The 21,480-nt window shown below is 49.3% G+C and overlaps 1 protein-coding gene across 1 annotated transcript in view; it reads right to left on the bottom strand.

Moving 5' to 3' along the window:
* The window catches only part of PDIA5 (protein disulfide isomerase family A member 5), a 90,017-nt gene that overhangs the window by 25,458 nt on the left and 43,079 nt on the right, over positions 1–21,480 (bottom strand). Inside the window, exons 7-11 of the mRNA XM_036883374.2 lie at positions 19,166–19,226; positions 14,306–14,373; positions 9,465–9,556; positions 9,301–9,372; positions 3,377–3,513 (exon numbers count right to left, since the gene is read on the bottom strand). Coding sequence (XP_036739269.2) covers positions 3,377–3,513; positions 9,301–9,372; positions 9,465–9,556; positions 14,306–14,373; positions 19,166–19,226 — 430 coding nt within the window. The remainder of the gene's footprint in view (positions 1–3,376; positions 3,514–9,300; positions 9,373–9,464; positions 9,557–14,305; positions 14,374–19,165; positions 19,227–21,480) is intronic.

Genomic DNA, 21,480 nt, shown 5'->3' with positions numbered 1-21,480 from the left:
CTGGCCTTTCAAAGTGGGACCAGGAAAGAAACGGCATTGAGCACTTACTTTGTGCACAGAAATAACACTGCAAAGACAGTCCATGGCTCTTTCTGGTAGTCAGCATCAGGAATGATGTTAATTTTCTTCTCTATACTTTCCTGTATTATCCCTGTATAAAATGTATATTCATTCCTTTTTAATTATCCCAAAGTCATAAGAATTATGATTTTTAGTTTGAGCCCCATTATTTCAGTGTTGGGATTTTAAAAAAATCTTAATGCAAGTTTTTGATACTCTAGCTATCTACTCGTTTTCCAACTCTAATCCTTTCCTTGTAGATCTGGAACTAAGCCTTGTGCTTTAGAGTTTCAACCAAATTGCTGATTAAAAAATAAGTAACCCCCCAGAACCGAGCCAGACTCACAGTCACAAAGCACCAAGGGGATGTTTTTCCCCTCAGAGTGGCTCCATCCCACCGGGTTTTCCCCCTAGCAGTCAGGAAGACAAGCTAACATATCATCACCCTAGTAATCCTCTCCCAGAACCAACCAAGCCCATCTGGCAATCCTTGAGAGAATCTATGGTCCACATCTCCAAAACGGTCTGTTTCTAAACTACTCCTTATTTGGTCTAGGACTGATCCCTCTAATACCCACATTTGCAGAATTCACCTTCTGTGCACTTGAGAAAGCTGGGACAGCATGACCTGCCTCGGCCTCCTGAGAGGTATTCTTTGCTCTGGGTCCCTCAAACATGGAGCAAGAGGCTGCCTGGTCACTGTAGGGCATGAGATGCACCACTAGGCAGCTAAGAGCTCTCTGCTTCTCAGTTCAGCCCCTCCTGGGCTCCGAATTCTAACCCATATGCCGTCTACCCTTCCCAGGCTACAGACGGCACTTCTAGACAAAGGATGGTGCAGATTATTTACTGCAGAGCCATCCCATCTGATGGGAACTTTACAGGCAGTGCAGCAGAAGCTTCACCCCAAGCTCTTGCCCTAATTCTTCTCACTCTGCCACCCCAGCAGAACTAAATCCACACAGCCACACACATTTAGAGCCAGGGGCTGGCAGACACCAGAACAGAGAGTCCCTAACAGGGAGACCCCACCAATAGAAGCCTTAGATGTTTCCATTTGCTAAGTTTGAAATGAGAGCAGGGTGGTATTCATGACATATCTTAATAATTATGACTGATGGGGAAAACAAAAGCTGCCTTCTGGTTTCTAGTTCTCATTCTCCAAGCTCTAAACAACTTCATTTATTTTCTCCTTCATTAAGCCCTACTCTATGCCCATAGGTGACTTAGGTTCTGGGTGGAGGGAGAAATGACTGAGATCCTCCTGGCTCAGAGAGAAAGAGGATGTGTAACGAAAGCAGGGGGAAGGGAAGGACCCCGCAGCCAGGGCTCCAGGCCCCAGGCCCTGCCAGCATCAGCTACTACAGTGGACTGCTCTAAGCCAAAGACTAATAAAAGAACACAGACAAAATAATGTCCAGTTTGCAACTAGGGTTTTTAAAAATAAAGGGCTTAATAAACTATTATTTAACAATTCTAATCTATCTGGTACATGTTGTTTTTGATTAACTGACATGATCCACCAAAGGGCATACATATTCTTCATGCTGAGATGCATAAACCACAAACCACAAACCACTACACCAATCAGTCTGCACGATTCCAGCAGCTGGGTGGCTCTCTTGATGCAGCCCAGAAAGAACAACACACAGAGGGGAAGTTCCCGTGGCAGAACTGAAATAGCCAGCCAGGCAGTATCTGCCTTTACTGCTGGGACAGGGTGATTTCAGCTCTAGATGCAACATAACTTCCTGCAAAACTGTTTCTATCAGCAGCTCTGGGGCTGGTAGGGGCGCATTCCTGCTGGGAGGATGCTACAGGGCTGTTTGGCGGGCAGCCCTTCAGGGACTTCCCACTGCAGGGATGCTTCACTAAGGCCCCTGCAGAACCAGGAGGACATGCTCCTAAAGCTCTGTCAATGTCCTTATTCAGGAGGCTCTCTGAGAATCCTTTTTTTCTTTTCTGTCCATTTGCTAGAAATTCAGAAGACAAAAGGCCATAGAGAATACTTTTCCTTTGGATTCTCTTAAGAATTTGGCACTTATGAGAAAGGAGCTAGGGAAACCCCAGTCGTAGTCCATTTATGAACAATTCCCAACTAATCGAACCCATTTGATGCTGCAGGGGGAGGGAAGGGTGGGGTCAACAGTACAGGACTCAAGGAGCAGTGAACAATTTCTGCCATTTCTCTGTGGGACAGTCTCCTCATCTGTAAAATGGGGCTAAGCATATTCGTTTTGTGGCACTGTGGGTTAGATGAGAAGAAATGCCCCTGCAGGAAGTCACGTCATCACCATAGGATGATGCACAAATGTCAGCATAAGGGCTCCTATGACTAAGACAATTAGTAATGCATTCTTGACACCAAATATGCCTCTATGGACTTGACAATTAACATGATCTGTAGTTATTTCTTGCTTTTTTTTCCTCCTCCAAATTCTCTTACCCGCCATCACTGGGCCAAAGATCTGGCAAGAAGCTACGAGAGAAGAGCACCCCACATACACACACCACATCTCAGGTGCTGGGGACCTGCCTCTTCCCCCACTGGGACACTCACTTTCCCAGGAGCTGCTCCCTGGAACTCTGTGCCCTGGGCTGTCATCCCCTTGCTCTCACACATCCTTGCCCACATTTCCAGGGGAAGCAGCCTTCTCTCTTTTGGAAGTGAATTACAATCAGTTTTCCATTCTACATGGGAATGGGGAGGATATTGGCCTCGATTAAGTCCTGAGCTACAGGCCCTCCAGCCATTACTGCAAATGTACTTCACAGCATTCAGTTTCCCTCCTTGTTCCACTGTGGTTGCTTCAAACTGTGGCTGACACCAGGTGAAGCAAAGCAGGCATTCTAGACACTGGGGGATCTGCGGCTCCAGCCCTGGCCTCACTGTGTCCTCTCAGCTTTTAGGCAGTATACAGGCCCTCTTGGGCCTCTGTTTGCACACCTGTAATATAAGGGGTGACTCCCATTCTAGATAATATCCAAGGACCCTTCCAGTTCTCAGGCCTCCCATTCTGGGAAATCTGGTTGCATCTCCCGATTCATGCTTGCTTGGAGGAAGCCGCTCAGGTCCACCAGGTTGAGCCAAGGGACACACATGGCCTGACCAGGACTTCGGTGCTGTTCCCCTGGGTATGCAGGGTAGGCTGGCTGTGTGCACTTTGAGGCTGGGGAGCCTTGCCTGGCACCAGTGTATCCCTGGCACAGAGGAGGCTTCCAACAAGAAGAGCTCCCTGGACTCCCATTCCAGAGCAGCGCCCATCCTACACTGAGGGAAAGAGGGCTGTGACGGGAGGAGCGAGGTTCCACTCACATGGGGCATGGAACATGACGAGGACAGAAGAGTGTTCCTTCACAAACTGGTCAAAGTCTTCATCGGTCAGGTGATAAACGGAGCCGCCCTCATCTGCCCAGGGAGCCTCAGGGACCTGGGGCTGTGGCGGCTGCGGACTGGAAGACCAAAAACAGGCAGAGCTCAGAGCAAGCCCGGGGCCTTAGCAGCCCTTACAAAATAGAGCCCCCTGGCACAAAGCCCCCAGCTGACTTGGCATGGCCTGCTTTGGGGCTCGCTCACCAGAACCCTCCCTGATAAAGGAGCAGAGGGGTGAGTGGTCTGGCCTTGCAGACCTATGACCTCCCCTCAAAGCCCCAGAAGTGCTTAGCAGATGTCCTATTACACACAGTGGCTTTTAGCTAGAGCTCGCTAGTTAGCTCAAGAAATCTCACTACCTCCCAGGAATCTAGGGAGTTTTAGTAGTTTCTCAAGCACTTTCAAACTTTCAGCAAACTGGCATGAATAAATAGCAACAGCCAAAAATGACCCTTGGAAAAGCTTACTGTTGTGTTTAGTGGTGCCCCACAGGGCAGGCAGCAGGGAGAGGGGAGAATAGGGGGGACAGAGGGTGCGTGGGGACAAGGAGGCCAGAGAGAGGCCAGGTGCCTGAGATAGACCAAATCCAAATTTGGGCTGAGGAAGAGGCTGGGAGGAGAGGCCACCACGCGAGCGGGCAGGGCATTCACTGACCAGCCTGGGAGCACGCTCATGACGAGGAAGAGTCAGGCCAAGGGAACAAGGCTGGGGACACCCTACCTATGACAGAGTCTACGCTATGTCACTAATCCTTCCTAGAGACCAGGAACCAAGTTATCTGGTTCTTACAGAGGCAGTGCTGGAGCAGAAGCTGGGCTTGGGGGTCTGTCCAAATCCCATTTGTACCACCTACTCTCTGCAAAATCTCAGGACTCAGCCTAACCTTCTGGAGCCTGCCCCCTCCTGGGAGAACCGTGCTGACAGCCACATCCCAGCTTGCAGGATGCCCTCTTTTGCTCCAAAGCTGAAGACAAGACTGCTGGTGACTTAAACTCCCTGTGCTCTGCTGCCACAGTACCTTTGCCAGAGTGTCTTAATTGCTGGTTTGAAAAAACTTTTAGGATGACAAATGTGAAAAGACAACCACGGTTTCCTGCCTTTGAGAGCCTAAAGTAGAAAAAAAGTGGCAAGTTCCAGCACCCAGCCTGAGAATTCACGAGAGCAATGCGGCCAACACAATGGGATTCGCCACCCCCACAGATGGCCAACAGAGGGGAACCTGCCACTCCCACCCCATGGCAGAGCCTGGGCTTGATGTCACCTTCAGCAGCCCTCTCTGGTGCTTCTGACTAGGCCCCACTGGTGGCCTCAGCCACTCTGGTCCCTGGCAATGGGAAGAATCAGGGAGAGGACCAACCACCCTCAGGCCATGTACATCCAGTGTCAGGTGGGGATGGTGGCCAGGTCAGGCTTCGGAATGAGTCACCAGCCAGACAGTGGTCCCAGACCAACACCCAGAAACCTAGTTTCCTATCCTTGGGCTCAAAACACCAACTCCTCAAAAACAGCACCAACTCCACGTCAAGGAATTTATCTTTCCAATGCACCTGCATACATGTAAATTATCTACATTCAAAGGTGTTCGTTGTAGATGATGTGTCATCAACAAATACTAAAAACTACCCAGTGTCTGCAGGTAGTCCGCACACACAACTGCAGTTCGTGCACATAACAGAGGGCTGAGCAGTGTGAAGAACAAGGAAGCTTTCTAGGCACTGATGGGGACAGACTACCGAGACATACGGAACAGTCCATAATGTGCTAACTTTTGCATAAGATAAAGAGAGGGGAAAACGCTTATTCATTTGCTTGTATGTCCATAAACTAATTAAGGTCGTTACCTCTGGGGGTGGGAGGGAGAATAGGACAGAAAGAACAGATGGAAGTGACAGTTGAAAACTGTATCTTTTAAAAATTATTTTAATTATGTGAATGGAATTTATTCAAAAATTAAAATAGTTTTTTAAAACCCAACATGAGCATACACACAGACTGGAGAAGCATGACTTCACAGCAGTGTAAGCATACAAAAGCACGTGAGAAACTTCTAGTTAAACTCAGGAGACTACACCCCAAAAGCCCTAAATTAATAGCACAAGAATTGAAAAAAAAAAAAAAGTATGAACCCAAAGGAGCAAAGGGAACAAGAAAAAAGACAACAAGAGAGAAATACAGGTCAGTGCAATTTTAGAAGCTAGAAAACCGACTTAGCAAAACAGCGGGCAGAACCCTGCAGTGCGGAGAGGGAATGGGGGGGTGGGCCATGGAGCACACTGCTGTGCCCAGGCTCCGGGGAACACAGAGCGGGGGACGCAGAGTTCCACCCCTTGGGGCAGGGCTGCAGCCTGGGGCAGGGAACAGGAGGCACACTGAAAGCTTGAGCAGCTAGGCCTTCAGACCCTGCCCCTCACTCTAGTAGCTGGGGTGGCGGAGCACCACTCTCCTACCCAGTGGACAACAGGAAGTGTACTTTCTGGAGAGGACTGCAGAGCTGGGCTTAGTGGTAAAAGGGCCCACTGGAAAGAGAGGGATCAGGGACAAGTCAGGCCGAGGGCTGCTACTGAATTATGCTTTTTACTGTCTGTATCCTTGAAGACTGGACTCCCTCTTACTTCTACCTCCTGCCCCTAACACACTGCAGTTACCCAGTACTATTTTGAGTAAAAGATGGGATGAGAACAGGACGGTTAAAGGAAAAGGAGCTGTTTAACCTGGAGCAGAGAAGGTGCAGGGACACAAGAGCTATCCTCAGACATTTCAGACTCCACCCGGGAGAAGAGATCAGACTCATTTTCCATGGCCCCAAGGAGAACCAACACCAACGAGCTCCAGGGAAAGAAACTTAAGCTCAGCAAAAGTAAGAACCTTCTATCTACAGCTGAGAGGGAAAAGAGACACATGCTGGGAGTCAGAAGACCTGGGTTTGAGTCCTGTTTTCTCCACTCCCAGCTCTAGGAGCTCAGGCAACCAGCGACGTAAAACATCTCTAAGACAGTAAATTTGCAGGCCTTTCTTCTACTTCTCAGGTACATCTAGACAGAAATGGATGTGAGGTACTTTGTAAATCTATAAAATACCATCCAAATGTTCCTGGATATCATGACTTAAATCACAGAAATCATTCACACATGAGTGGGCAACCTCAAAATCCATTTACACCCTATTCTCTGAAGAGTTTAAGCAGGATTGAGGTAAACTACATCAATTCTAGAGGAAATGCAGACATGAAAAGGGGAACTGCTAGGGCAGATTCACTGACTTTTACATTGCCGTCCAATCCCATAACTCAGGCTTTCCAGGACCGAGAAGACCCTTGTCTGCGGCAGGAACACAAGCCACGGGCGAGAAGACACAGCAAGTGCACAAGCAAAGGAGCTCTGTGACTGTTTCCAGTTCACTTGAGGCCAGAATAAAAGTGGATAGGCAGAAATGGCTAGTGGGTCAAATGCATAGCTGCTTATGCACCTTCTGCCCGCCAAGCCCATCTCAGCAGCATGAAACCTGCAGAGCAGGAATGAGAAATGCAGCCGTTGACACATGAGGGCACATGTGCCACAATGGACACATCTGGGCCAGAGCCCCCTGCCACCATGCACACCAGGCACTCCCCACCTGGTCTCCCACAGTCCCCACCTGCCAAAGTCAGACACAGGATCCAGGCTCGTCCTTCTACACTTGGCCACACATAAAGCGTGAGCATCCCATGAAGAGGCCCAGGGAAGCAGAAAAGGTGGGATCACTGCTACCCCCAGAATTGTGAGGAAAACCAGTGAAGACTTAAAACACCTGGCCCAGGGGAAAACCACACACAGAGCAGGGCATCTGGGATCATGTGGAAGGAGATTCACCAAAACATCAGAAAATGTTATCTTCAGGTAGTGGAGTGGGGAACTTGTCTTTTTGCTTAACTATTTTTTAAAGTTTTTCTATAGTAACATGTATGGCTTGAATAGCCTTAAAACCAGAACAGATTTTTTAAAAATTAAGGCAGTTGGCAGCCAGTGACATCGTTGGCTCTTACTGGGGGTGTGAGATAAGGTGGCTCCCCGGGGTCCTCGTGGAGGTGGCCTTCCTGCTCCCTGCCACCTGGGGTGGGCTGTAGTCATGCCTTTGGGGCAGCTGTCCCCCCCGTGTGTGCCTCAACACAGTGATCACAGCTGTCTGGGGAGGCGCTGTCCAGAGAGACCCAGAGTCACCGCATCAAACCTCTCAGCCTGCAGACCAAGGATGGACCAGAAACTGCTAATAAAGTTTCCTTTGTTCCTGTGGGGAGTGAGGAGAGGGAGGAAGGTGGGGCTGCAAAGTGGGGAAGCACCAGCCCAGGACAGGGATCAGAGGCAGCCCTGGGGCGGGGGGGCAGGACAGTCTTGTGGAAGAGCTGAGGGGGGCAGGCTCCAGCGGGAGACAATGACCTGTCTCAGAAACTCCACCAATATGCTCCTCCTGGTGAGGGTTAGCAAGCAACTCTGAACACTTTTAAAACAAACAAACCTTATCCTTTTAAGAAGATATGAGTGTGTATTTTGAAACCAGAAAAGGTTAGAGAAGGAAGGAGGGAGACAGATAAATTTTATGCTCTTGTGACAAATGAGATTGCTATTTGTTGAAACCTTCCCCCAAAGCACAGCGAGCGGTGTCTGGCTGGAGGAAAGGACATGCTTCTTATCAACTGAAAAAGGAAAACAGGGAAGAGAAGGCCCTGGCTTAAGACAATGCCTTCCCGGGCAGGGGCTGGAAGCGGGGTCGTAGATGGGAAGAGGTGTGAAAATGCTCCCAGGAAATAAAGGACACTATGCAAACACAGTGCTGTCACTGTGATTTATCTCCTGGGTCCCCGGAAACTGACAGAACCGAAGACTGAGAGTTTCAATCTTTAGAATCTGACAGTTTGTTTCTTGGATTTTTTTTGTTTTTGTTTTGTTTTTTGGTACAAAATTCATGCTCCTGTCTCATTCTGAAAATACACATTTTCAACTTCTACATCTTTGGATGACTAATTAATTAATTCTGTGCCCCTCAGGTAATGACATTGATAAACATCCAGCATTCTGGCAGCTCGGGGAAGGAGCTCGGAGCAGACTCCAGGGAGTGGAACTGGGCCGTGGGGAGCTGGAGCCGGCCCGGCCCCGCTACTTGTCGGCTGCCAGGGCTTCAACGAGATACCTCACCACAGCACTCAGCCCCCTCATTCACAGAACAAGTGTAATAGTAATAACTTCCTTACAGGGCTGTTCTGAGGTTTACGTAAGAATCCACATTAAGTGCTCAGAACAGTGCCAGCCACAAAGTTGAGCCCAAAAATGTTAGCTGTGATTATTTCAAGAGCTGTGCCCAACCAACCACACACTGGCCGTGACTGCTGAGTGCCAAAGTGAGGGCAGGCAGGGTGCGCGCCCAGCTGGGAGGGCCTGGCGTGGCTTCCAGGAGAGTGGGGAGGTGGGTGGCAGACAGACTCCAGCCAACACCCTAGCCAGGGGCAGCTCGTCATGCTAAAGTCACCTGCCTGCATGTGGGGGCTCCAGGTCAGAGGGTGGTTTTGCGTTATGAGGATCTGATCTCATTACAGAACAGGGATCACAGGTTGCCACGAAGCAGCATCTGTGGGGAGTGCATGGTGACTGGCAAAGCGCTCTGCAACCTAGGGCACCAGAGTGTTTCTTAGTAGATTCACGGCACCTAATACAAGGTTATGTTTGAAATAAGTGTTCAACTGAAAATCTACTTTCAGAGAGACCTGCAGTGGAAGCTTCTCTCAAACCTGATGTCCTGGTTGAAAAATACCTCTACCCATCAGACAGACAGTAAGGGAGAAAAAAATGAAATGTGGTCACACACACACACCACACCAGTGTGAACACCCCACTTACTTCTTCAGCCACTCCACAATGTCCTCAGCTGTGGACCCGTAGTTTTCATACTGAAACAGAAACCGTCCTTTCCTGTGAAATGTGGAGAGAGAAGGTTGCTGAGCCAGGGAAGCAAACACCATCATGGAGGGGAGAGAGCATCAGAGGTGAAGCGGGGGACTTACTCGAAATAGCAGATGGTGGGGTAGCCACGCACATTGTACTCTTCCTTTATGTTTTCAAATTCTGAGGGGTAGACGTTCATCCCGGCCAGCACCTAGGAGCCAAGGGAGAACAGACCTGTCCACCCTCTGCCCCGCAGACACTCTTACTTTGTCTACATGCTGCCTGTCCCACTGTCCCACCAGGAACAGATGAACAATACAAAGCCTCTCAGACTGACGAGCAGCCTGGAGCAGCAGGGGAGCAAGGTTGGCAAGCGAAGCCAGCTGGGCATGAAGACCAAGAGCTCTGGAAGACAGGCTGCCCTGCAGGCAGAACCATCCCAGAGTAAAAAGCAAAGTTCTGAGGGTTGAGGAAGAAACCTGGCCTTGCTACCATGTTCAAACAAGTCCCAAAGTAGGGCTACAGCCACCCAAGTCCACACTGTGCCTTTTCTCGGCCCATGTCAGCTAGGTTATACTCTTCTTCCAAGTTACAGAATCACCACTTGGCCGTGCAGCAACATCCTCACCCCCTCCCTGATGCTTGCAGCCCGCCCTCGGCTGGCCCACCCAGGCCGCACGAAATTCTCAGGCCTCACAGCTCTCACAGAGCCATGGCGTGGCAATCCACCAGCCTGACTCTCCCCATCCAGACCCTGCTAGGCCTCCCCTACTATTTCCTCCTATTTGTGACCATCACCTACAGACTGATTTGACCATCATCTCCAAGGTCTGAACATGTTCTGGATGCAGGGGTATACATATGCAACACCCCTGAGTGAGACAGGAGAATTTTAGTAGCTGTGTGTACTGATGACAGTTCTAAATGCTAAGGACAACCCCAGAGTCCCCTAAAACTCCTTTTCTGCAGCAGGAACCTTCTTTCTAGGGCAGGGTCAGGCACCTGTGAAGAGGACTTTGAAATCTGTTCTCACAAGAATATGTAGAGTGGCCAGACATAGGAAGGCTGTTCCACAAAGCAGGCAGTGTAGAGCAGAGGGGAAAGAAAGTTCAAAAAGGCCAGTAGTAGTTACAGAAGCAGAGAAGAAACCAGGAAGTGGAATTTTGCTGAACAATACATAAGGACACATAGGAAGAGGAAAAGGAAAACAATAGCTTTAGGGAAAACACACTTGATTTAGAGGACTGTTTCTACTGAGTCGTCGTGTGACCATGAGCAAGTCACTCACCCTCACTGAGGCTCCTTGTTTGGAAATGTGGGCAGGTCACAGGTTTTAGCGCCAAACTAGTGCTCAGTAATCATTAAGTTCTCTATTTCCTACCAAATCTTCCTAGGGATGCCTTTGGCCAATCCATTACGAGGGGCATCAAACATGTCTTTCCAAGTGTTTTTAGTACCTAGCATAATGCCTGATGTACAGCAGGCACACAATAAATGCTTGTTTCAACCACTAATTTTTGTCCCCAACCTATTTTTGGGATGCTGCAAGGAATACAGAGAGACTAAGTCTGGAATAGAACTTACTAGAAGCCCTTGAACTCTCTAAAAATATTCTGTTCATTTCCCTAGACTGATTCAGCAGCCTGTTCCGGTAATAATTGTCTGCTTTAAGGTCCTTTTTTCTAATTGATCTCCCTGGTGTCGGTGCACATTCAACCAGATGATTAATCTTCCACATCCTTTTCTTCATTACATCAATTCCCTGCACAAAATTTTTCAATTCCACTGAATACAGGCTAAAGCCTACCTCCACAATCAAAGCCCAATGGTCCCTTATCTCATTCTTGAACTCTTCTTTCTTACAAAGCCCTTACTTGTATACCTGCTAGGATCTAGGGTTTTCATTCTCCCAGGAAGAGACAGTCTGAGCTCTCTGCACATGGTACTGGAGCTTAGGACTCAGGCTCCATGGAGCTACATTTTATTGACATTATGGATGTAGATAAAACCACCAAGGGACAGACCAGGAAGAGAAAAGGAAAGCACAGTGCCAGTCCCTTGCTCCAATGTGCTAATAAAAATAAAGAAGGGGTAGAAAGCAGAACACTGGGGCACCCCCATTTAGTGAGTGGGAGAAAACAGTAAGCACAGAGCTAGGGGCAGGGTGCCCAGGCATCTGTATCTGTGAAGTGTCTGGAGGCTCTAGAGCCATCTGCACACATTAACCCCTTCGCCCTTCACAACAACTCAGTAAGGTGGGCAGGGTTGGCATAACCATCCCGTTTTAGAGATAAAGAAACAGAGGATCCAAGGCTCTTTGCCCAAGATCTCCCAGCTGGTTAGTGACAGCCAGCACCAGTGTCTGATCTGCATAAATCTGTCACTGCAACCGACCCATGTCCTGGTGTTTACACCCAATGGCCCATCATGGCTAAGGCTAGGAAACAACTCAGTGCGAACGCCAAAAACAGGCAAAGCTAGAAAGAGGAGGAAGATGGAGCTGGGCTCATTCTGACAGCTACTCTGAGACAGGGAGCAGCAACAGCTGCTGATGAGGATGTCAGTTAGCAGGAGCAGAAGGGACAGATGCCGATGATTCAGCAGACATCACAGAGAGCAAAAAAGAGGCACATCTGAGTTTGGAAAATGGCAAAGGCTGCCATGAGCCTAGGTCTCCAGAGGCTGCCTGCAGCAAGTGGTGTCCCTGATGGCCAGGACCCTTCTCCTCCTGGAGTTGGGAGAGGATGACAACTTTTCAGAAGGTACTTTCTTAAGAAACTAAGGGCAAACATAACTACAGCAACAATAAAAACCAAACAAGAAAATACAAAGAGAACGGATGAGTTCACACAACAGATGCGCTAGGCCAAGAAACTAACACCACCCAGACGATACCTCTGACTTTCCATAATGCTGGCTAAGGAACTGGGAGAGTCATGTTTTATATTTCTTGACCTGGGCCCAGGCAGGAGAAGTAGGCACTGTTTTTAATCCCTTGTTTTGGAAGCAGCTACCCTTAACACAAGTAATCTTCAGGGCTAACCTTACAAAAGAGCCTAGTGTGAGCCCAGGGCCCGAGGAGAAGGGAGGCCCTTGGTCCCACAAATGTCCCCCCTACTTTGTCCTTAATAACTGATGCTTACTTTAAAAAGGGGAACATCATTTTTAGTGTAAGCATAGGGCTTAAAATAAAGTAGACTCAGGAGTGGTAGGCCACACACTCCATTCATTCATTTATCAGCATGTACTGGGTTCCTATTATGAGACAGATGTGACCCAAACAGAGCCCCTGCACTCAAGCAGTGAGAAATATACTATTATAATTAGTATCCACTGGTGAATACAGTGATCTAGAATAAAAGTGAAGGTGGGTGGACTAGGCCATGCATGGCAGGGACAAGCTGTGTGGGAGCACAGGAGGGATATGGAGTTCGGTACATGCAGCACTGGCTAAGAAACTTCCAGAAGGTACACTGGCACCAAGAGCTCACCTGCTTTGATGGGGCTGGCAGGGTAGTTCATGACCAGATTGGGGATGGAGCTTTTACCTTCCAAGGCAGCAGAGTTTGAAAGTCAAGCTGAGCAGTTTGTAGATGTAGGGAGGGAGAACTGTGGGTAATTAAGTCTTTTCTCCAGGCAAAGTAATCTTAAAATACGGGGTCTACTGAGGCCCCAAAATGTGGACTGAGACTTCCCCAGTGATGTATGTGTGCCCCAAGGCCAAACGTCTCCAGGCAAGTTGCTAAAAATTCATTAGTGAGGAAGAAGCAGGACCCAGAATGAGGTCAGAAGAGAAAGCACTGGGTCTCTGCAGGCCGACCTTGCAGCTGGCTAGTAGGACTATCGCCATGCCCAGGTGCTGCCATTTAAATTTTTTGGATTGACTTTGAACTAATCACCAACTTAATTTGATCCATAAAGACCATGATGCAGTTGTAAGGCTTCAGAACTCCCTTAATGGGACTCTGGCCAGCCCCACTGAGGCGGCTCCTCCCAGTGACCTTTCAAGAAAGGTGTATGGATTTTTATACGCTCCCCAGAGGAACTAGTTCTTTATCTGTTGTCACAAAGAAAAAAAAAAAAAAGCCAAACCAAAAACCAACCAACCCCTGACACCTCTGTGGCGCAAGGTCATGCAAAAATGGACAGACAGATGACTCAGAAGAGGCAAGCCTGGCAGGGTGGGGGGAGCACAGGACCACTAGTCCCTGGGTGAGAGACCCTCGGCCCCAGGGGAGGTCCATCTGCTCAGCACCTCCACCCTCACTGCGACCTCCTGGCTGCTCCTGCTCCTCCGAAGGCCTGTCTCCTCAGTGGCTCCTCTTCCCATCCTGTCCCCGACAGGTGGGCATCCCTGAGACAGCCTGTCCCATTTGCTCTGCAGTACAGGCCACTCACTCTCCTGCAGAGCCCGCCTGGTGCTCAGGTCTCCTGCTTGCCCTTTGCACCGCCTCCTTCTTCTGTGGTTTCCATCAGCCCTCCTGCCCCACAGGAACCACAGGACCGCGGCAACCCTGGGCAGGAAACTGCCCCACTAACCCACTTGTGACTCAGGCCCACCACTAGTCACTGTGTCTCTTTGTTTGCCACGGGGCTCTCCAGCATTGGAAGCCTCGGCCCGCTTTGGGCCCAGTCCCAGTAATTCCGGACCCCTGAACCAGTCTGCGGTTGGCCCCTGGCTCCAGCATCACGTGTGCTTTCTGCTGGTTTCCTAGCTATTTCCACTGGCCTCTGACAGGTGCCAAGCTCTCCTGGTACCAGCAACTCTGTGGAGTTCTCAGCATTCACCAAGGACAGGCCTTGGCCACATGCCCAGGCCAGCAGGCTAGCAGCAATAGGGTAAGTCCTCCTCACAACTGCAAAATCTGCCTTCTCCCCAAACCCCTCTTCCCGCCAGCTCCCGAGGTGAGATGGGGAAGCTGGAGTCGGCAGCCCTGCCTGGCCAGTGGGCGTCACTTACGCAGCGGCCTCGCAGCTGGGTCGCAGCCTTCTGGAAATGCGGCATTATCCTCTTGCACATGCTGCACCCTAGTCCAGGCAGGAGAAAAACCAAACTCAGTTACAGTGGGTGCAGGACCCCGGCACTCTGTCGTCCCTTCCCTCAGGCTGACCACTACCAACAAACACTTATCCAGCGTCCAGAGCACAGGACTGTCCTGCCCTGAGAACTTCCAGAACAGGAGGCAGAGCCCTGGCCTCCAAAGACCTTCCCATCTCCATGGCATTAAACAGGACACTGGCCAGCAGTCACTCAATAATGTGGAACTGACCCAGCTGGGAGCACTGGATGATTCAGAGCTCTAATGAGTTCAACAGGGACTCAGGGAACCGGATGAGGTGTCAGGAAAGCACCCTCTTCATGCACAGCTAAAAGCCTTCCTTCTGCCTGGTCAGGGCCACAAATGAACTTGCATCGAATGCCATTAGGAAGAAAACATGCAAGCCCAGATACAGTGACCTCTGGGATGTTCCTGCTGCTTTTCTTTCACCAACAGGGAAAATCACACAGTGACTGGCAACAGTGGGAAAGGTGCTGGCCCTGGCCCCGTGGGAAGAGCACGGGGCCAGGATTGGCATACCCGAGTGCTCACCTTCCCCTGACTCCCTGGATGGTCCTGGACAGGGCACCTTCTCAGTCTGGGCTGTGGCTTGTGGCCAATGGGGACAGTTGGACTAGATCACCTCAGGCCCCTTGTAGCTCTGAAGTCAGAGGATTCTGTGATGCTCCTCCAAACAAGCCCTGGGGACTCAGGGCCAAGATAACTAGATCCCAAACAACCACTACTAGAGTGATCTTGACTTAAGATCACCCCTCCCTTCAACCAGACCAGGTCACATTTCTGCAATGACCCAACAGGACATGAGCACTGGTTTCTTTAGACACTAGGAACTCTGATGTGCAAGGCTGTTACTCTTTCTGATAGCTGCTCTGCTGCAAAACCAGCTCGGAGATGCATCTGGAGGCTGCAGACCCCAAAGCTGCCTAGAACCCTGAATTAGGCTGGAACTCATCTCAACACAGCACAGTAGGGACAGGGCCGCACGGCAGCCAGCTGACAAGCTCTAGCTAACACCTCGGCAGACTGTGGGCAGAATAAAACAGATGGGAGAGGTGCTCTCTCCCTTCAGGCCAGATACAAACACTGGAGAATTGTGAGCAGATCAAAACTCCCCTGGGACCACCTGAACCTCCCCAGCACCAAATCTACTGGATGAGATTATGATGTAGGATACTTTGACATGAACCTTCCCAAATGCCCATGGACCCTCCCCCAAACCCTGCTCGGCAGACAGAGGAACACACACACCAGCATATTCAGCTTGGGCATGCACTCATGCCATCAGTTCAGGCTCAGACTCAGGGAAACTTGGGAGAACAGGAGCCGCTTCTGTCGTGAGGCCAGCCTGTGGTGTGACCCCACGGCATCAGCCCTTAGACAAGACGCATCTCTCCAGCAGCTGCCGCAACTGCCCCTCGCCCACAAGTGTCAGGATGGAGGGAGTATGTCACCCGGCAGGGACACGGTTCCCACCATGGGGATTCAGGGAAGAGAATGGGAACAGGGACAAGAGCGTCAACCCCGCCAGATGCCCACGCTCCACCAGCCGTGGAGGTGATGGCACATGGCAGGGACACTGGGAGGCCACAAAGCACAGAAGAGGGAGCCTGCCTCTGGGGAGAACGAGACCCAGCTCTGCATCTCTGCCTGACCACTGCTGCCTGCGTAACCCCGCGTGAGAGGCCTGAGCCTCAGCTCTCTCACCTGTGGAGACAGCACCTGCCCTGCCGGCAGTCAGGGTAGAGCCAACACCCGGGAGGCGGCAGCACCTGACGCCCAGCAGGGAGGCTCAGTCAACAGGACACCTGAGCCTGTCTCCAGATCTGTGATGGGGGAAACACGTCCAAGGGGACACAGGATGTCACTCCACTCCCCAGGAAGGAAAACAAGGGTGAGGGGACACTTGCAGCTTACCCATTCTTTACTCGGTGACTTGACGAGATGGTGGGAATCTGACACCCACTGGGCCACATTCATTAGGAACTTAATTTATTACCTATCCCCATGGGTGGGGCCTCTCTCTTCCAGCTCTGCCTGCCTGCAGCCTACAGCAGCATTATCTGCCATGCCCCCCACACAAGTGGTAACATAGCCATCTGTCCCTGTGGTGGAGGCCAGCAGTTCTGGGTGAATTAGTTGTTGGGGGAAAGAGGTGGTAATAGAGTAATAGGAAGCCACAGGCCAAGCCAGTCCCCAGTTTTGGTTTACCAAAATTAGAGCTGGTACTGCAATCCCTATCTGACCCTATCTTTCAGCTGACTCAATTGGGAGGCAGGGGAAGAGATAAGACTAACTGTCAGTCTCAAACCCCAAAAGTTAGAGCAGTCAGCCCTTCTATTTTTCATTAATTCAGTCAACAAGCATTTACTAAATAGACAGTAGATCCTAGGGACCCAGATTCCTTGTCACAACTAAAGGCTCCCACTGTCTTTGGGTTCATTCACCCCAAATATGATCAAAAGATCAAAGAGTTCTAAAAGGTCTCCCAGTTGGGAAATTAGTGTTTCCCAGGAATAAGCTAAATTTTGAGGCCATGAAGGTTTGATTGGACTGGTATAGTAAAAGCACAAGTTTATGTCATTAAAAACAACAAGAGTCCTTGGGGTACGTGGGACCCAGGCCCAGCCAACTCAACCCCTCCACCACTAGTGTGGACTTAGTAGTTCCCCCCGTGGCCCCCCCACTGCTGATTGGTCTGACACCTACAAGAAACCTAACTTCTCCTACCCCAGCTTTCAATTATGTAAGGATAATAACTATGCTCACATCTCTGCCTGCTGTGATGTGATGAGTAGGATGGGCACACTGCCAAATAGCCTGGGCGTGAGGGGCTGGAAGGGCACACACATTCAAGTGCAAACTGCTAGTGAGCCACTCTTTGTATGCAATTAACTAGTGTCATGGTTATACCAGATCCTGCCTTGTGATCCTTCTGTGTGCTGACACACCATTTTAATCTCATTTAACCTATGTGTTGAAGGGTCCTGAGAGAGGCCAAAGGAGGCCCTGTCCTCAAGGGCCTATGCAGGCCCCACAGCTCCTAAAGCAATTTGCAGCTATGCAGTTAATAAGACCCCTCAGAGGAGAAACAAAAGGGATGAAACCAACCTGTGAACATTACTAAAGAGAATGACCCAGGGTTAAGGTGCAGAACATTCTGGGCAGAGTCAGACCTAACAAGAAGCAGGACAGGCAGGCATACCCTTGGGCCAGCGAAGTGTCTCAGGGGAGGCCAGTGAGGGAACAGCCAGCAGTCAATGTGGGCTGGGGAAAATGCTGTTGAACAAGCCACAGGCCCAAGTCAGGCAGAACCACCAGAACCCCACAGAAGGGCATTGAGCCAGGGAGTCATGGTCACCAGGATAGAGAATTTCTCAGGACACAGGAAGGAGGTAGGCTTTCAGGAATAAACAGAACCCTGGTGCCACAGCCTATAACACCCTGACACCCATCTGAGCCACAACACACTCACCTCCCACCACATACAGCCCCTCTCTGCAGCCCTTAGGCCTTGGGCTTCCTGCAGGGCACATCAAGTCACAGGGTCACAGAGCTGCAGCTCCAGGGCTTGCACAGTGTCTAAGCCAGGGGTTTTCAATTGGTGGGATGGGACCCATGAGATGGCAGGAGTGGCCCAGACAAGGAATATTTGAGGCTTCGTGGGACATACTGTCAGCTACTCAACTCTGCTGTAGCTTGTAAGCAGCCACAGACAACATGTAAATGAACAGATGTGGCTGTGTTCCAACAAAGATTAACTTACAAAAACAGGCAGCCAGCCATGTTTTTGGGTAATAAGGGTCAAACCTTCATTAGAGAATTGACCCTTATTAGAGAATTATGACATAGTGAAAAAACCAATAACTTTTAAATAAAACAATAGCAAAGAAAATATCAGTATGCACCACCTTTAGTAGAGCGAATAGCAAGTAGCAAGTAGTAAGGGCAAATTCGATTTTGTGAAACCTTTGTTTCAGCTTATCTGCATATAATTCATACAGTACTGGGTTGGAATGTAAAATATTTTTAATACTGTGAAACACAGTCAAAAAGTTTGAAAGCTACTGCTCTGACCCAACCCCTTCTTTTACAGAAACAGAAACTGAGGTACAGAGAGGTAAAGCACTTGACCAAGGTCACCCAGCTTGCTGGGGGCATAAATGGGATTAGAACCCAGGTCTTCTGGTTGTCATCTGAATGATCCTTCTGCTGTTCCCACAGCCCCTCACCTCATCCAGAGACTAAACCCAAATACAGGCCCCTTCTCCCTGGCCCTAACCCGCAACCCCCAGCACTCCCAGGTGGCACCAGCAGAGCAGTGCAGGAGCCAGAGCTGGACAAGCAGCTGCCTGAAGGCCGGCCAGCCTCTGGATGGTGAGTACCATTAGCCCCTCAGAGGGTGCACCAAGACCCAGGTGTGGCTGCACCAGGAGGAGGAGGCTTCAGGCCCACAGGAAGCAGGGGAAGGCAGAGGGACCTGAAAGGAGATGCGTGTTGTTGCTGGGAGATCTCGGGGTGAAGAGGGCAGGCTGCCTGCCAATTCGAGTGAGAAAAACGCTGACGTGAATGGCAGGAAGGGAAAAGCCAGGTGAAAAGGTAAAGATGAGGGGAAAGAGGCACAGATGGAGAGAGGGGGTGAGCAATGTGATTTGGCATTCTAAATGAGAGACCTGGGGCTAGATCCCAGTCCGCCCATGGCAACCACCAGCTGCCAGGGGTCTGAACAACTAACTCTGGCCCAAAGGAGAACAGTCACTCACAAGGAGCATAAAACATCATCAGGAGCGGCTTCTCTTCCTTCTTCAGGAGCCGTCTGAAGTCCTGAAGCACAAAAAGAAAAAACATCATAAGATTACAAACAGCACAAAAACTGGGACAACATCCCCCCAGGGCCCCACCTGGTGGGCAGTGTGAGGCAAGCACTGCAGAAATCCCAACGTCAGACCTGGGGGCTGGCAGCTGGTACAGAGTCATGGCTTCTCAGGAGCTGAAAGAACCTCAGGACCATCTATTCTAGACCACCTTGCATATTACAGACAGGGAAACTGAGGCCCCAGGGAGACAATGGCTTTCCCAAGGCCACCTGGTGGGACAAAGTCCTCCGGCCAGGCTACCAGTTTTACCTTCAGCTCCACCTGAACCGCAAGGAGTTATCTGTGTCCCATGAGGCTGCTGACCACACTGCCTCTTCTAGATGATCTACCTGATCTATCGACTGGTTTTGTCCTGGTGGGGGGTTTGTTTTCGCGCCTACCTGACTTGGCCAGATGGGGATCTGCTTGTTCAAATAACACGGGGTTAACCTATGCTAATCTCTTCCCCTGGCTCCTGGAACCACAACCACCCACATCCCCAGGACTGTCCCCAGGGGTCCGCTATGCACCTGGTGGCATAAGGACAAGGCATGCCTCCCGCCCCCAGGAGGTTACAAGTTAAGCAGATGATTTGTATTTGCAAAACGCTTAGAACACTGCCTGGCACATTATTAGGCAATACATAATTATCTGTTAAATAATCACAATAAATGTACAGAGACAAATGGTCACAACACTGCTCATGGAGAGACTCCAGTGTAAAGCAGACTAGGAGACTCTTCTCCCAATGAGCAACAACGATGTTTGGGAAAAAGCAAATCTATCAAGGAGGGCAGAGAAGCACCATGACAGAGTGTATTCTGATTAAAATAAGCTCCTCTAACCAGTTTCCACAGAAGAAAATTAGAGGTTTTTCCTCTTTGGAATAGTAAGGAAACTAAGAGGAGATTCAAAACGCAGCTTCCCGGCAGTGGCAAGGCATCAGGTAAATGGATGACGGTCCATCCTGCACTGGATCTCCTGCATCATGAAAGACGCTGAAGAGGAATATTTAATGTCACGACAAGATGTGTGTGTTACACTGAGTGGGGAGTAGGGGGACAGCAAGTTACAAAACAGCATCTAAAATGTAATGACACCCCAGTAAGTCAAATTATTTATGCGTGCATTATGGTGAAAGCCTGGGAGGCTACAGCAAATACAAGCCCTGGGTATCTTTTGATGGGAAAGGTTAGGGTGATTTTTTTTTTTTTTCTAAATTTTCTATGATGGATATGTAGTACTTATAATTTTTCAGTTCGATAAAAAAGATTACAAAGATTTTGTGGGAATTTAAAACATTTTATAATAAACTTATGTAAATAGAGGGTTAGTGCACTCGTTTTAAGGCAGAATTACTAACCAAGATCTTTGACCCTGACTAGGGGTGGAGAATGCAAACACTTTGAAAATGAATTTTCTGGGGTCCCTACAGATAAAACCTGGTGAAAGATCTGAGAAGAAAACGTTATTCTGAGCCTGCAGCAATTTGGTCTCATGCCTTGAGTAATAACAAATACTATATTACATTCGAAGATGTTTAATAACCTTCAATAAGTTGGAATTCTAAGCTTACAAATATGAATCAGCAATGCAAACTTGAATTTGGAACTTTTAGTTATGTGGGGATTCCATTAGCCAAGCAGCTTCACCTTGTATTTCTACATGAGAGAAAATAGCGCAAAGTACCACAACAAGAGGATTGCCTACAGGTGTGAAAAAATATATATTTCTGCTTATTATTTCCAGACAATCACTTTCCAGAGAGGCTAAAAACCTGTATTATCACAAAATCTACCCAGGAGCAACCATCAGTTGAAGCTACTTCTTCTGTCATAGCTATAGGCAGAGGTGTGACCCCCTCCTGATACTTGCCCCTCTTCCCTTGTCCCCAACCTGCTATTTAAAAAGGCTTTATCTTCTAGCTGAAGATACCAGCACTTTCTATCCTAGAGAAACTGATGCCCAGCACCTGAATTCAAAATACCACTGACCTGCATGGTTAGCCCACAAAGATCATACACAATCCCTCCTCCAGAAAGTAGAAATGGCATCACTAACAAGCACCAAGAGTCAATAATTTTAAATGAAAAGGGACAGGAGGCTGAGGAAGATAAGGTAACATGAAATGTTACCAAGATAAAAATGAAGATTCTCCTTCCATCTACAAAAAAGCATGGCTTGCCTTAGAGACCATTTGGAATGTAACAGTGTTTTTGCCC

Source organism: Manis pentadactyla, chromosome 1 (genome assembly GCF_030020395.1).
Source record: "Manis pentadactyla isolate mManPen7 chromosome 1, mManPen7.hap1, whole genome shotgun sequence".
NCBI lineage: Eukaryota > Metazoa > Chordata > Mammalia > Pholidota > Manidae > Manis > Manis pentadactyla.
The sequence above is the reverse complement of the archived record's forward strand: the minus strand, read 5'-3'. Positions and strand labels throughout refer to the sequence as shown.